At 44.1% G+C, this 13237-nt stretch overlaps 1 protein-coding gene across 3 annotated transcripts in view; it reads right to left on the reverse strand.

Moving 5' to 3' along the window:
- Positions 1-13237, reverse strand: part of SOBP (sine oculis binding protein homolog) — a 116650-nt gene that overhangs the window by 14607 nt on the left and 88806 nt on the right. For all 3 annotated transcript variants that reach the window (XM_051792367.1, XM_051792365.1, XM_051792366.1), the window contains one exon: positions 1676-3630. In XM_051792367.1, the coding sequence (XP_051648327.1) occupies positions 1678-3630 (1953 nt within the window). In that variant the 3' untranslated portion in view covers positions 1676-1677. The remainder of the gene's footprint in view (positions 1-1675; positions 3631-13237) is intronic.

A 13237-nucleotide genomic window follows, 5' to 3' on the forward strand; every position in this document is an offset into this window, starting at 1 on the left:
ACTATACTATATATTTTGATGGTGCAATTAGCCTGCACTGATGAAGCAGGGAGACATTACAATGGCCCAGATTCCACTGCATGCTGCTGCTGTCTATGGCTGTAGGTGCCAAAGCACCACTGCAGTCACTATTTGTGCTACCAGGGATAGGGATTTACTGGAGGCTGCAGAATATTTCATGGATTGTAATGAAATCTGGCATGTCACCAAGCCACATCCGGCAAGCCATCAGTATTTTACTGCTGAACAGATTTCTTGAAACACCCACTATTTCCCCTTTTCCTGAAAGAAGCTCCCTGTGCTTGTGAATCTAAACAATTGCAATTACATTATCTTGTTAAAGAATACCTTCAGGGCAGGTAGCACAGTGTGCAGCTGCAGGGTGAGCCACAGGTTGAGCTCTGGACGCTCTGGACGTCAGGAGCCCGAGCCTCAGGCAAGAGGCCATGAACTGCCGACCCTTTGTATAACCAAGACATGAGGACCAACCAGGGACAGGACACTCAGAGACACAGAAGGAGCCAATGACCCCCAGACTCTCCCGCGTTTAGACTGCAAGAGTATAAAGCCCAGGGGTTCTTTTGTTCTGGGTCCCTCCTCAGAAACACCCAGCTTGAGCTGTTATTTTGTTACTTAGAAATTGCACCATGACTAAATTATTTTAAGGATCTGGATGTCTGAGACTCAGTTATGGGAAACATGGGGTCAAGCCAGTAAGGAAACCTGGTCTGTGTGAGTGTAGGGTGTGTAGCTGCAAAGAGACTTTGATCCCAGCTCACGTGCTGCAAGGGTGACTGCAAGAGTGACTCCTGGATGGTCGGACAGAGAAGTTTCCTTACCAGTTTCTTGTTCACAACTTTGAAGCATCAGGTATATATTAAAATATCTCTGCCTTGCTTTGGAGCCCTACCAGGAACCACACACACATACCAACTGCAGGGCTGGGGGAAACCTCAGCTGCTTTTCTAAGGTAGGAGATTTGCACCCAAGGCCTTGGGAACTTTAGATAAGGGAGTAAAGCCCCATGGCAGAGGTTTTCCTGCCATAAGCTACAGCATGCAGGTCCCAAACAGCAGGCAGTCCCTAGGCACCAATATATGAGGAAGGCAAGTACAGGGAGAGGGGGTTGACTGCTGTTCAGAGAGAACAGCGCAGCAGAAGGCCAGGGTGCAGTCTGGAGGCAGACCAAAGTAAGATGGCTGGAGATGACCATTTGTTAAATCCATTGGATCTGAGCTAGCGGGAAGCAGCTGCAGTGTCCTGCTCTATGCTACGCTGCAGGGCAATTTCAATCATCATCATGAAGGCTCGAGTTGCTGTGTAACTCAGCTGGAATAAGTAAGCAGATTAATGGCCCAGACCTAAACCATATTCTAGGCAGAAAACCACTCACTTTGACATACACAGCACAATAACTTCACAGCCAGCACCATCATGAAATGTTCTGTGAGCAAAAGTGTAATGAGGCTACTGATGGATGGAGGACTGACAAGTACAGATGCAATACAACACAAAGAACAATATTAAAACACAAAAACCAATAGTTTTCTGAAAGTGCTGATAAATTGGAATTTGTATCTTTTTGTTTCATAACAGCCACACCCACACGGGTTTGACCTCATACCTGAAAATACTCAATTCTATTCACACAGAAGGCAGTAGCGATTACACAAACCTTTACTTATTCTGATTTCGAATTCGGAGACACCTCCTTTTCAATGGTGGCTCCAGATCCTCTGGCCCTGTGCTGAGTATTGGCGTTGAGATAATGCATGGTGCAATAGCAGTCTTTTCTGCTGGTTTTGGCACAGGCTGGATAACGCAACCTGTCTTGGGCAGCATCCGCAAAGCATATGCATGGTCCTCATCTGCTGGATTGTTAAGGTTCGGGTCCTGTTTGTCTCCCCCAGCAAGGGGCTCTTCCCCAGTCTTCTTGCCAGCATCTCCCTCGAGGAGGCAGTTTGATACACAGTTGTTCTCCTTAACAGACTCCAGCTCACTCACCACCAGCTCCTCCGGAGGCTGGGGCTTTTTTGGCTCCTGGGGCAGCTCCAGGTTCTTGGAACCCTCTGTGCTCTTTGTGCCATTCACAATGACGTTGCACACCGCTGCACTAGCTTCCAGTCCCGGCGTGCCAGATGCCAAGGAGACGGGACAGCAGTGAGCTCCATCACTGCACGGTAATGTTTTTGAGTCAACCGGGCTGCAGTTGTCCCTGCAGTCACTGCAGTTCCTTTTGTCTGAGCTACCAAAAGCCAAATTTACAACACTATTAGGTTCACGTTCAACTTTCACTTGGGTGTGTAAAGCCCTGTGGATAACATTGTGCAGCCTAGACCGGTGGCCTACTGTTAGGTCTATCACACCGTCCTGTGGACCCTGTAGCACACTGGGGAAACCAAACTTACTGTTCACTGGACTACTAGGTCTGACAGTCAAGTCAACAACTTCATTTTTACTGTGCTCCTGAAGCACTTGAGCTTGATTAAGGGACTGGCCCGAGCAGCTCGGCGATGAGTCAGAGGATTTAGACGATCCTTGCTTTGACTCTCGAGGAGATGAAGAGCTGTTGGTTGGCTTTGCCCCAGGCGTCTCGCTGGAGGTACTCGGAATGAAGCTTTCACCATTGCTGGAGAAGCCATTGGGGGGTTTGGAGTCATTGATGTGAGGGATGGGGATGGGAATGGGGATGGGAACGGGCAAAGGGACAATGACAGGATATGGCACTAGTAGAGTTGGGGGTGGCACCAGCGGGGCAAGGGACGGCAATCCAAAGTTCATCATCTGTGGCATAGGCATAGGACCATTTGGCATCATGCTGACAGGGGGAAAGGGAAGACTGGGCAAAGGAGCTCCAGGAGGAGGAGGCGGCAACAAGCCAGGAGGATTCCCAGGTATGGTAGGTGTTGTGGGAGGATGGATATGAGGGGAAAGCATTGGCCTGTGCATGGGGCTAGAGGTGGGACCCATATTTCTGGGACCACCTGGTGGGGGACCAATTCCAGGAATCATTGGATTTGACAGAGGGCTGTTAGGATTTGAGGCATGGTGAGGTGGCCCACGAATAAATGGTGGACGGATTTGTTGCATAATTTGCTGTTCCATGAATATGGGCAGAGGAACTGGCCCACGGTTCGTCATCACCATCGGAGGACTGCGAGGTGGGACACCAATTGGAGGCACAATGCTAGCAGGTGGCTGGACAGAAACTGGTGGAATATTTGGATTCTCACTGATGGGAATAGGTTTGGGAACTGGTGTGGGGATTTTAGTGACAGAGCAGTTGGCAGTGTCAGACGGAGAGGCAGTGGTAGACGCTGATGGTCCAGGACCTTGAATTTGGCCAGCTGCAGACACTGGGGATGGGGCTTTTCTCCGAGCATCTGCTAGTGGTATATTCCAAGAATCTGGAGTCAGCAGCTGCACTCCAGTGCCTTCTGCTTTATTTTCAACTGGAGGATGTAATGTACTGCACAGTCCAGCTGGAAGATTGGCCTGTGTCTCTTTGTAGAAAATGTCCATTTTGTACTGATTGAGACATTTTGCACTGCAGAACTGAAGCCTTCTTTCCCCGTCCCCAAAATCCAGATACTCTTTTGTGTGTCTTATGTGCTTACACCAGTCACATACCTAAAACACAGTAATAAAATCAAATCAGGTAAGAAAAGCAATCTTCTTTTCACAGCATTATTTTAAAAGTAATTTTTCAGTTAAATACATTATTTTTCTAATAGGAAAAAAAGTAACATTTCTGAAAACTGCACTTTTTTTTTTCTCCAACATATTGGTGAAATTGAATGCCACTCCCTTTTCTGGCTCCCATGATCTCAGTTCTACCTTACACAATGCATTATATATCTCACAGAGAAGAATCCTCAGTTGGTATAAACTGTTATAACATGCATATGTATGTATGCAAAATCCATATGAGTATGGCTGTGATTACTTCTCAGTGGTAAACTATGCATGCCTGTGCCATCTGAGATGCCATATTATACAAGGAGTGTGACAACTGGAAAAGGACTCAGAAAATTGCTGGAAATTAATGCAAACCAGTTCTGCTAAAATGCAGGACACAGTAACATATAGCATTCTATTCAGGGTATCAAATAATAACTTGGAAAGAGTGTGATATTTTGAAATGGCATCACAAAGCGAAAAGCATCATTCATTCCTTGCCCTTTGTTCCAAGCAGAAAGTTGGAAAAAGTCAGGGTATTTGTGTAAGGTTCAAATAGTCCCAATTTGTGATGTTTCAGCAAGCTGGAATTATTTTCTGAGCTGTTTGCCCACTCTTGTGTACAAGTCACTTTGAGTAAAACTTCTTGGCAAGCAAGGACCTGTTTAGCAACTTTTCAAATACTACAGCGAAAAGTTTGCACTGCAGGCTCATTTTTGTTTTGTTTCTCTGCTTTTCATTTAATCCTCTTCTGTGTTACTATTGGTGTGGTGGAGGCATAGCCAATTTTTTTTTAAATAAGGCTGCAGAACTAATTAAGCTGTGAAAGGTTTTCCCAGTTGTAAGCCACTAGACACTAAAGTTCAAAAAATAGTCATTCTAGGCTTCAGAATCCATTACTTCAGAGAAATTATTGTGATTTCATTAACACATTAATTTTGCAACACCAACAGCTCTCACAGATGGTGAAGACATGATCTACAATTCAAATATGACTCTTGTTTGCACAAATGCCTTTCCTTCATATGGCATTTTAAACAAGAATTAATATGAGTAATCTTGCCATAGCTATAAACAGATAAACAGATGTCAGATTTTGCAGTGCCTCACTTTTTTGACAGAATTTTACACACACAAAAACCCCCCATTTTTGTCATTTACATTAGTTCTCAAAATACTCCACTGACAGAGACTTTTAGTGCTTTCTATCAGCATGTTGAGCCTATGACCATGTCAGAATACATCCTGGTATTATTTGTTCTGCATTTTCCAAATAGCTCATATTAGCTTGTTTTGAAATGACCGTATCTTTTGTACAAAGAAAAAAAAACCTCCAAAAAAACCCCAAAGAACACTATGATTGTGAAAAGACTGCATTAAAAGGATAATTAATTTTAATAACTATTGGCCATATAAACAATTCAAAACAACATATGTTGGGCATCTGATTACTCATCTCATTTAACTCTCAGCTTTCCTTTTATATAAACAGTGGTGACATTTTTGAGTTTTCAGTAATATATCTTTAATATATATATATATATATATACACACACATACACACACACTATATGCTATGGCTATTAGCCCATTTAACTTCTCAACCTTTTGGTTCTCCAGTCAGGTTGCTGTTTGATTCCCTCCTGCCTTCCCTCCCCCCCTCTTCACACACTCACACATATACACAATCCCTCTCTTTTATCCCAACCTTTAAATCAAACTAAATCAATTTAGTACCAATCAAGAAGTAGCAACTATTAAGTCATCCCTGAAGTTTACGAATGCAGGGCACAGATTTTTAGCTTGGGCACACAAACACTGTGCCCTGTGAGATAAAGCACAGGGGGTACTGGTCCTGCTCAGTGCATGTGGCATTAGGAAGGGTGTATCTCCACCATGATGCCCCACGTAAGAAAGAAAATTTCCCAGTGCATTACAAACCAGTCCAGCCCTGCATTGAGCACACAGTGATGATGTTGCACCCTCAAATATGCGGACAAAAAGGCTGTCAAATGCACTGAAGGGTGGTGCATACCCCCAGGTGTGGGGCAGATGGGAAAGTAGGAGTGCATCAAGCAGGGCAAAGAGGAGCATCCCCACTTCCAACAGCTCCTGGATTTTACCAGGCATCAGCTCTCTCTCTGCTCTCCACAGGAAGGTTTAGTGACCATCACACACAGCATTGAAGCTGAGCAACCCATCACTGCAAACAGTGCAAACACACAGCAGTGAGCACTGAACCGTCCTGGGTATTTGGCACGGGTATGGGTTTTGCCACCCATCTGGCAAGTCAGCACACATGATGGAAACATCTTCTAATCGACCTCCTAAAATTTTCTGGCTTGCCACTGTTTTTCAAGCAGACAGAAAGGGAATTTGTGACTCTATACTGCACATTAATAAGGTACTATTTAACTCAGTAAAGCTGCTGAATTTTCTTTAAAGTAATTTTTGTTCAAGAGCTCACTGTTGTAGCCACAAAATGCTATCTATTTTGAATGTTTGGAATCAGAATGTACTCCACCGCCCTCCTCTTGCCGCTTGCAGGGTACACTCTTGCCCCAAGGCCTGGCAAAGAGGCAGGGGGTCTCCACATGTACCCTAGGAGTTGCACAAAGAGGTACCAGGAGCTCCCAGACAGTTCCTGAGGCAGGCTGGTGCAGTTTGAAGTCCACGCTGGCCCATCACTGTCTGTTTGCAGGGGAAAGACAAGGAGTAAACTGACCTCAGGGGTGCCTGCAGTAAGGGATGGAGCAGGACTTCAGATGCAGCTGCAGTGAAGACTTACCTTTTCTTTGGGCCAAGGAAGCAAGCCACCTTGTAAGCCCACTGCCAAAGAAGCAACTGAGAAATATGAGAGAATAAATCCAGCCTCCTTATCTTTCTAGGAAGAGCCCCCTCAATGACTTTAATTAAACAGACTGAAAGAGAAATACAGCCCCCCCCAAATTGTTACATATTTTCTAATAATTTAATTTTATTAGTTATCACTTGAAAAATTCACTGAAACACTTCACTGCATTATTGCTGTATTGATTTGTTTATCTCCAGTGGGCTCCTGTATCTCTCCTGGCTAGACAAATATTTTCTCTTCCTTGGTAAAATATTTAGAAGTCCTGCTTAGAAATTCTCTACTGATTTCTCCTGTTTTCAATAATTCACTGAGGAATAAGAAACTCTGAAGTCTGCCCGCCTCACTCATATATTGATCACAGACCCTTCTGTATATTTTATCACTAGATAAAATTAATTAAAGCCACAGAAATTAAAGGTAGCAAATCTGTTCCTCTGAATATCCTGGAGAGACCAAATATCCAATAACTATCTCATTGATTTCATGCAACATCTCAAAGTGTTGATGCTAATATCAGTGAGTAATGTCTATCTACTATGTGCATGCATTTCATTATTTTCTTTTTCTTTCTTTCTTTCTTTTTTCTTTCTTTTTTTTCTTTCCTTCTTTTTCTTTCTTTCTTTCGTTCTTTTTTCTTTCTTTCTTCCTTTCTTTCTTCCTACATAAGCAATCAGTCTATGCTGCTTAGTTAAGATAAAAGGATAAAAAGTGCATGTCATATGCAGGTAATATGATGCCTCATAATACCATAATAAAAGGCAGAAAAACAGTCCCCACATTGAAGAGGAAATTACTGGAGGAGAAAAAATGTCACTTAAGAATTAATGAATCAAGTCTGTCTTGCAGAATTGATCATTTAAGATGAGGTCAATTAATTTATGATACAAATGGCTATATCACTAGAGGTAATAAAACGGAGCAATATCATTCATTTTATATATAACTAATGACGTGCTCAGAGTAATTACAGACTTCTTCTAAAAGCCTACACTGATTAGTTCAGATGTGATAGGTGAAACATATATATCTTTCCGTTCAATAAAATAACATTTTCTTATCTGTAAAACACACAGCTGATGTCTTATTTTTTTAAGTACTTGCATTCCAGATATAACATCACTGTTCTTCACAACCAGCTCAGAATCATTCTGTTCATGCATTACTTCTACTTCCCTTTTCCTGCCTCATCCTGTCCCTTCATAGTACAACCAAGAGAAGAGCTAAACTGTTGCAGAGTGCTTATCAACGCTGCACATTGTATTTGGTAGTGCTCACACATGGGGCAGCTCCCTGGGTTTCAGTGCGATTAGTCACAAGCATTAATGCTGTAGGATCATGTTTGGTGGGTCTGACCCAGCACCAGTGGAAAACAATTAAGAGACTCCTCTTTAATGCAATCCATCGGCTTTGGGTCTGTTGCTTAATGCTGGGCCCTGCTCACCATGGAGTCAGTGGGAGCTTTGTCCCTGACCTCAACAGCAGCAGAGGCACGGCCAGGTATTTTGGAAGGAACTGAGGCAGGAATACCCATGAAGACAATAAATGCAGCGGGGCTGAGTTTCAGACATTTCCTAACAAATGTAGGCAAAGCCACTATTTTGTACATTTCTACCCAACAGGAGATTGAACCAGTAGTGGTGTGACTGACAAGGAGTGCGAACGTTACCAAGATAAAGGGTCAAAACTTGCAAGGTGCTAACAGATCCCCTACGCACCTTCATCTCCCTTGGAAAACACTCCTAGGACCGCTCTTGGGCAAGTACACTTCACACCATGAATGCCAGAACACGAACCCTGAATGACAGAAAGATCAGTAATAAGATAACAGCCTATCTCATTCAGCTGTAACGCAACAACCCTCAAGAAGATTAAATTTACCTAACTGGGGCATGTCCAAGGCTAAACAACAGAATGAACATTTCCTTCAGTACATTTAATGTATTTATATTTTAGTGGCGGGTTGCCAGTGTGCTACTTATAAGCTGAATGACTTGGTATCATTTATCCACTTTCCTGGGAAACACGCAGCAATCTACACCAGGAGACAACTCAGAAGACACCGCATCAGCAGAAACACGATTCGTGCCAGATGCGGGAACACCAAGGAAGCCAGGACCAAGAGATCCTGTAACACTCCAATTTCTCTAATACAAAGAGGTGGAATAAAGCCTTTCCTGTTGGCATCCATATCTTTATTTTGATAGAAATATCCAAAGTGGAGTCCAGATGTGGCTATGAGGCTGCCCTGTAGCACGACACAGGATTCTACTGTGTTTAAAAGGGCCACACCTGGGCTTTAGGCACAGGGTAATTAATACTTTAATCAATCAGTTGTCAAATGCAGGCACGAAGTTCATACATCAGTGCAGTCCACCACTAGCCTCTGAAGGACAATCTAGTATCAGACACTACTTCATTAAGAAATACATCTGGTAAAACCTGTTTGTAGACGTATTTACATCAGCCCAAGAGAAACCAGCATGCAAACACCCACCACTGCTGCGGTAAAAGTGAGTCTGTGCCTTATATTCAATGCTTTGGACTAGTATCAACCCCTCAGTAAAGCTTAGCAAGAGGACACAAAGGGGTCACTAGGGCAAAGATGCCATTTTCAACTTCTCCAGAACCAGAGGGTGACTGATGAAACTCCTCTTCTTGCTCAGGAGAACACCACTGGGGGACACCTTGCACAAGGGAGGGCTGCATCTTGAGGACCAGGCTCTTATTGAAGATGCTGAAATGTGGGACTGAAGATTATAAAAGCCTCACATAAAATCCATGTATTCAACTCTGCCGACTAGTTGCTACTTCCTTTTCCCACTGTGGTATCCAACTGCTGTCTCTTTATAAACACTCAGGCATATGTTCTGACTTCACAAATACTACTGCACATTTATTATATCCCATTCTGGCCTTGGTTGCCTTTCCTTTTAGCCCAGGTTGGGTCCCAGAATGGTCTGGGAAGTTTCCAATCCTGCCACCCAGCCAGGATGTGCAAGGCATGGAGGCAGAGACTCTCACCCCATCCCAAAAGCCATAAGATGAGGAGACAGTGCCCCTTCCCCTGCATACCCTTGCAACCAAGTGAGAACCTGACACACCAGCCATATGTTTTTCAGCAAGGGCTCAAGTTTTTTGAAGCCTGCCAAACATCGGACACAGCAACAATTTAGAAATTAGGTAGTGGCTTGAAGCACACATACAGAGGTTTCTAGTATACGGCCAAATGAGTCACAACTAGTCCTCTAACACACAGCTCAGTCAGATCCTTTCCAGAACACCCAGATGCTGCCCAGCGTGAGCACCAAGGCACCTTGCCACCTGGGCCCCCTCACAAGGCTGTGAGCACTCCTGGCAGGACACTAATTCAGTCTATCAGAAGGAAAGAAACCTAGATCTGTGTGTCCTGGGGAACTATGTGCCTAACTGTCTCTAAGGGGCAAAGGCATGTGAAACCTCTCTCAGCTGTCCTCGCCAGCTCCCCAGGTTTATTGGGCAATGTGGCTACCTGCTCCCTCCCTTCTTTTCTCCATTTAGCCATCAACAAGGCTTTTCTTCAGAGCAGGTCATGTAAAAGGTAATCCCACTCACAGATCCCATCTGTGGTGCTAATCCTGCAAATGTCCTTGTTTCTACAGTCCATTGCCTGATCGAGCACAGAGAAACTTTGGGGCAAAGACTGAACCTCAAGTGTTAATTTTCTCAACGCTTGTGAGCACAGAGAACATGTGTCCCCAGTGGGGCTCTTGGTCAGACTGACTCCTCTATAAACATCAGTTTGGAGGTCTGTACTAACTCTTCACCTCCTGTGGAACTGCCCCTCAGGAGCCAAAGCTCACACTGGGCTGGGTAGGCGCTGTTCAGTTCTTAGCACAGACTCACACACTTGTTTGACATAAAGATTGTTCCAAGGCATTGAATTTCCCTTTCTCAACTCAGAAAAAGGACAAATATTAAGAAGTGCTGTAAGGTAGGAACACAGCGGGTGTGCAGGTGAAACACTGCAGTTCTGCAAAAGGACACAGCCATGCTCAGAAGCATGGGGTCAGAGTGAGGAAGAGGGGGGGAACGTGTTCCACCCAGAGACGATGGCAAATGACAAACTCCTTTAAGAGGTTAGCAATAATCAGCATAATATCCTAATGCTGTTGTGTGCTCTTTTCACAGCTAATTGAGTTATCACAAAAGCTATTCAGCTGCCAGCACCCTGCGCCAAGCGATAGAGTGGGTGCAACCTTGCCAGAAGCCGCAGAAGCCGCTGTCGCTCACCAAGGTGTCCCACGTTTCCCTACCCGATCCTCCTCCAAAACTCCCACTGGATCTGCTCAGGCTTCCTCCTGAGATGGACTGGGTAGCCTGGGGCACAGCCAGTGCCTGAGCAGGGTATGCAGGTGTCTGTGTGTCCAGCACTGCAGCACTGCATGCAAGCCTATGGGGCTGGGGGCTTTGTCTGGCAGGGATGCAGACTGTCCCCGAAGGGGAAGGGCAGTTCACAGCATCTACTTTGAAGTCGACTATGACTAAGTCCCTGCCTCAGCTGTCATGACTGGGAATTGTTGCTCTTTCACTACCAAATGTCAAACAATGCTGTAACAGGCATAATCCAAAGTGTGGCTCTAAGCAGTTATTCAGCCTCGATCACCATTTTTGATGTCTTATTGTAAAACATTCAGTATGTTTATTGTAGCAGGATTTTTCTATCCAAGATGGCTTGTGATAATTTCTTCATACTGATTGTTCCATTTGAATGGAGTGATTATTATAAAAAACAAAAAGAATCATTCCAGCTGAAACCTGCTGCGAAGGAACCCCGAGGCAGGCTCTAACACACTGTGAATGTGGTTACAATATAGCTTGTAGCAATGCTAGGTGTGAAGGAAAACTGATTTTTACAATGTTTGGAGCTTTGTGTAAAAACAGTTGACAAAACAGAACACTGCAGTTGCATACAACCTAAAACTGTCCTGTGACAAGTTTCTCTCTGTTTAAAAGAGACCAAAGCTTGTCTGTCTGCTTGCTTTTCCTTTCCCTGATGTAACCCTCCTAAACTTCTTGTTCTCCCAAAAATCTTTACCAGTTTTCTGAGTGAATACCGACTTTATGTCATTTAAATGCAAGACCCACTCTGTCTCCATTTTTCATCCTAATTATGCAGAAGTCTAAGCTACATGAAGCATAAGGAGAAAATAGAGTTATTTGGTAATTAATGGCTAATGATAAATTGATTCCATTTTTTGAATCACTGCAGTTGTCATCAGTGGTATTTAAAACATAGTCTTTTCAAAGCCCTTGTGTTCTTTGTGTTGGGGTTTTTTTAATGTTTCCAGTCAAAAGGAATGAATGTAAGTTATGCTAATGTCTGGTGGTAATATAGGTTGGGTCTTGTTTCATCAGAGTGGCTACATATTTGATTTTGTATATAAACAGCTGAGCTCCATGTTTTCAACTTCAGTCTGAGGCTTTGAAACCACAGGAGGAACTTTGGATCTGAAACCACTGGTAAAGCCTAAAATATGGTGAGCAAAACTTCAGGGAAAATGAATATAGTGTGAAGTGGGGCTTGCCAAGAAGGAAGTTCTTCTCCCTAGAAATGTTCCTGGCTAAAATAACACAGAATGGGACAATAACAGCGTTTAAACCTAAAATCTTTAATGTGAAGTTTTTACACTGGTACCATACAAGAGCTGATTAAAGGGCACATCTGCACTGCTGTTTCAGTACTGGCCTAGTCCACCACTGCAGCAGCGAGAGAAGTTCTAAATAAAATTAATACGATGCAGAAGATAAAAGGAGGGTAAGAGCAGTACAGAGAAGTGGGGGTTAAATGCCCTCAGCAGGTCAGACTGTTTGTCTCACCAAGATTCACATTTCAGAAATGCCTAAAGAACACCACCTCAGCCTGAATGCCCTTTCCAAGGGTAGTGCAGGCTCTGGGAAACCTCATCCCACACCAAGTGCACTGGTCTTTGAGCATAACTATGTCATGCAATAGGCTGTAGGGCAGAGCAAACCACCCTTCAAGACATCAAGTCCTACATTCAACTCTAGAGCTCCCATCAAGCCTTATCAGACGGTGGCCACAGGTCAGCAAGCAGTAGCCCAGCATTTGCATGATGTTCTGCCCACACAGAAAGGCCGAGAGGCAGTTCCTCTGCCAGGCTTAGCCTAGTCTGACAGGAGATCATTCAAGTGTGTCTGTAGCCACCTTCCTGGTGGGACTAATTTGAGGGTAGGGATCTGTGGAGTCAACTGAGTGTCTCCACCATGCTCCTCATGGCCTTTAGCTGATGGGTGGCAGCACAAGAAGCCAGCTTGGCAGAGCAGTGGCACAAACACATTTGCTGGTCAGCCAGGCAGTTTGATTTGGGTTATGTGGGAATTGTCACCTTGATGTTCAACACTTGATTTCCAGGCTAACACTTCCCATGATGTGCATTCTCAAAATTCCCCTGGCTCTGAAACTGTCTGGGAAACAACTCAGCAGCCAGAAATAAGAAGTACATTGAATAGGTGAAGCTGGGAGTTTTGGTGAACTACAGCATGTGCCTTCCCACAACAGGAGGTTTAGCTGTAGTGCCCCAGCGAGAGCTTTACTACTTTCTAAAGACAACATGAGTGAAATTCATGAAACTGCTGTCACTAAAGCCGTGCAAATTATCAGCAGTGGGAAGCGCTGTAAAGACTTTGAGAACAGGACAAGAAATA

Source organism: Manacus candei, unplaced genomic scaffold, assembly GCF_025592945.1.
Source record: "Manacus candei isolate 608988 ecotype Guabito, Panama unplaced genomic scaffold, ASM2559294v1 h1tg000034l, whole genome shotgun sequence".
Lineage (NCBI taxonomy): Eukaryota > Metazoa > Chordata > Aves > Passeriformes > Pipridae > Manacus > Manacus candei.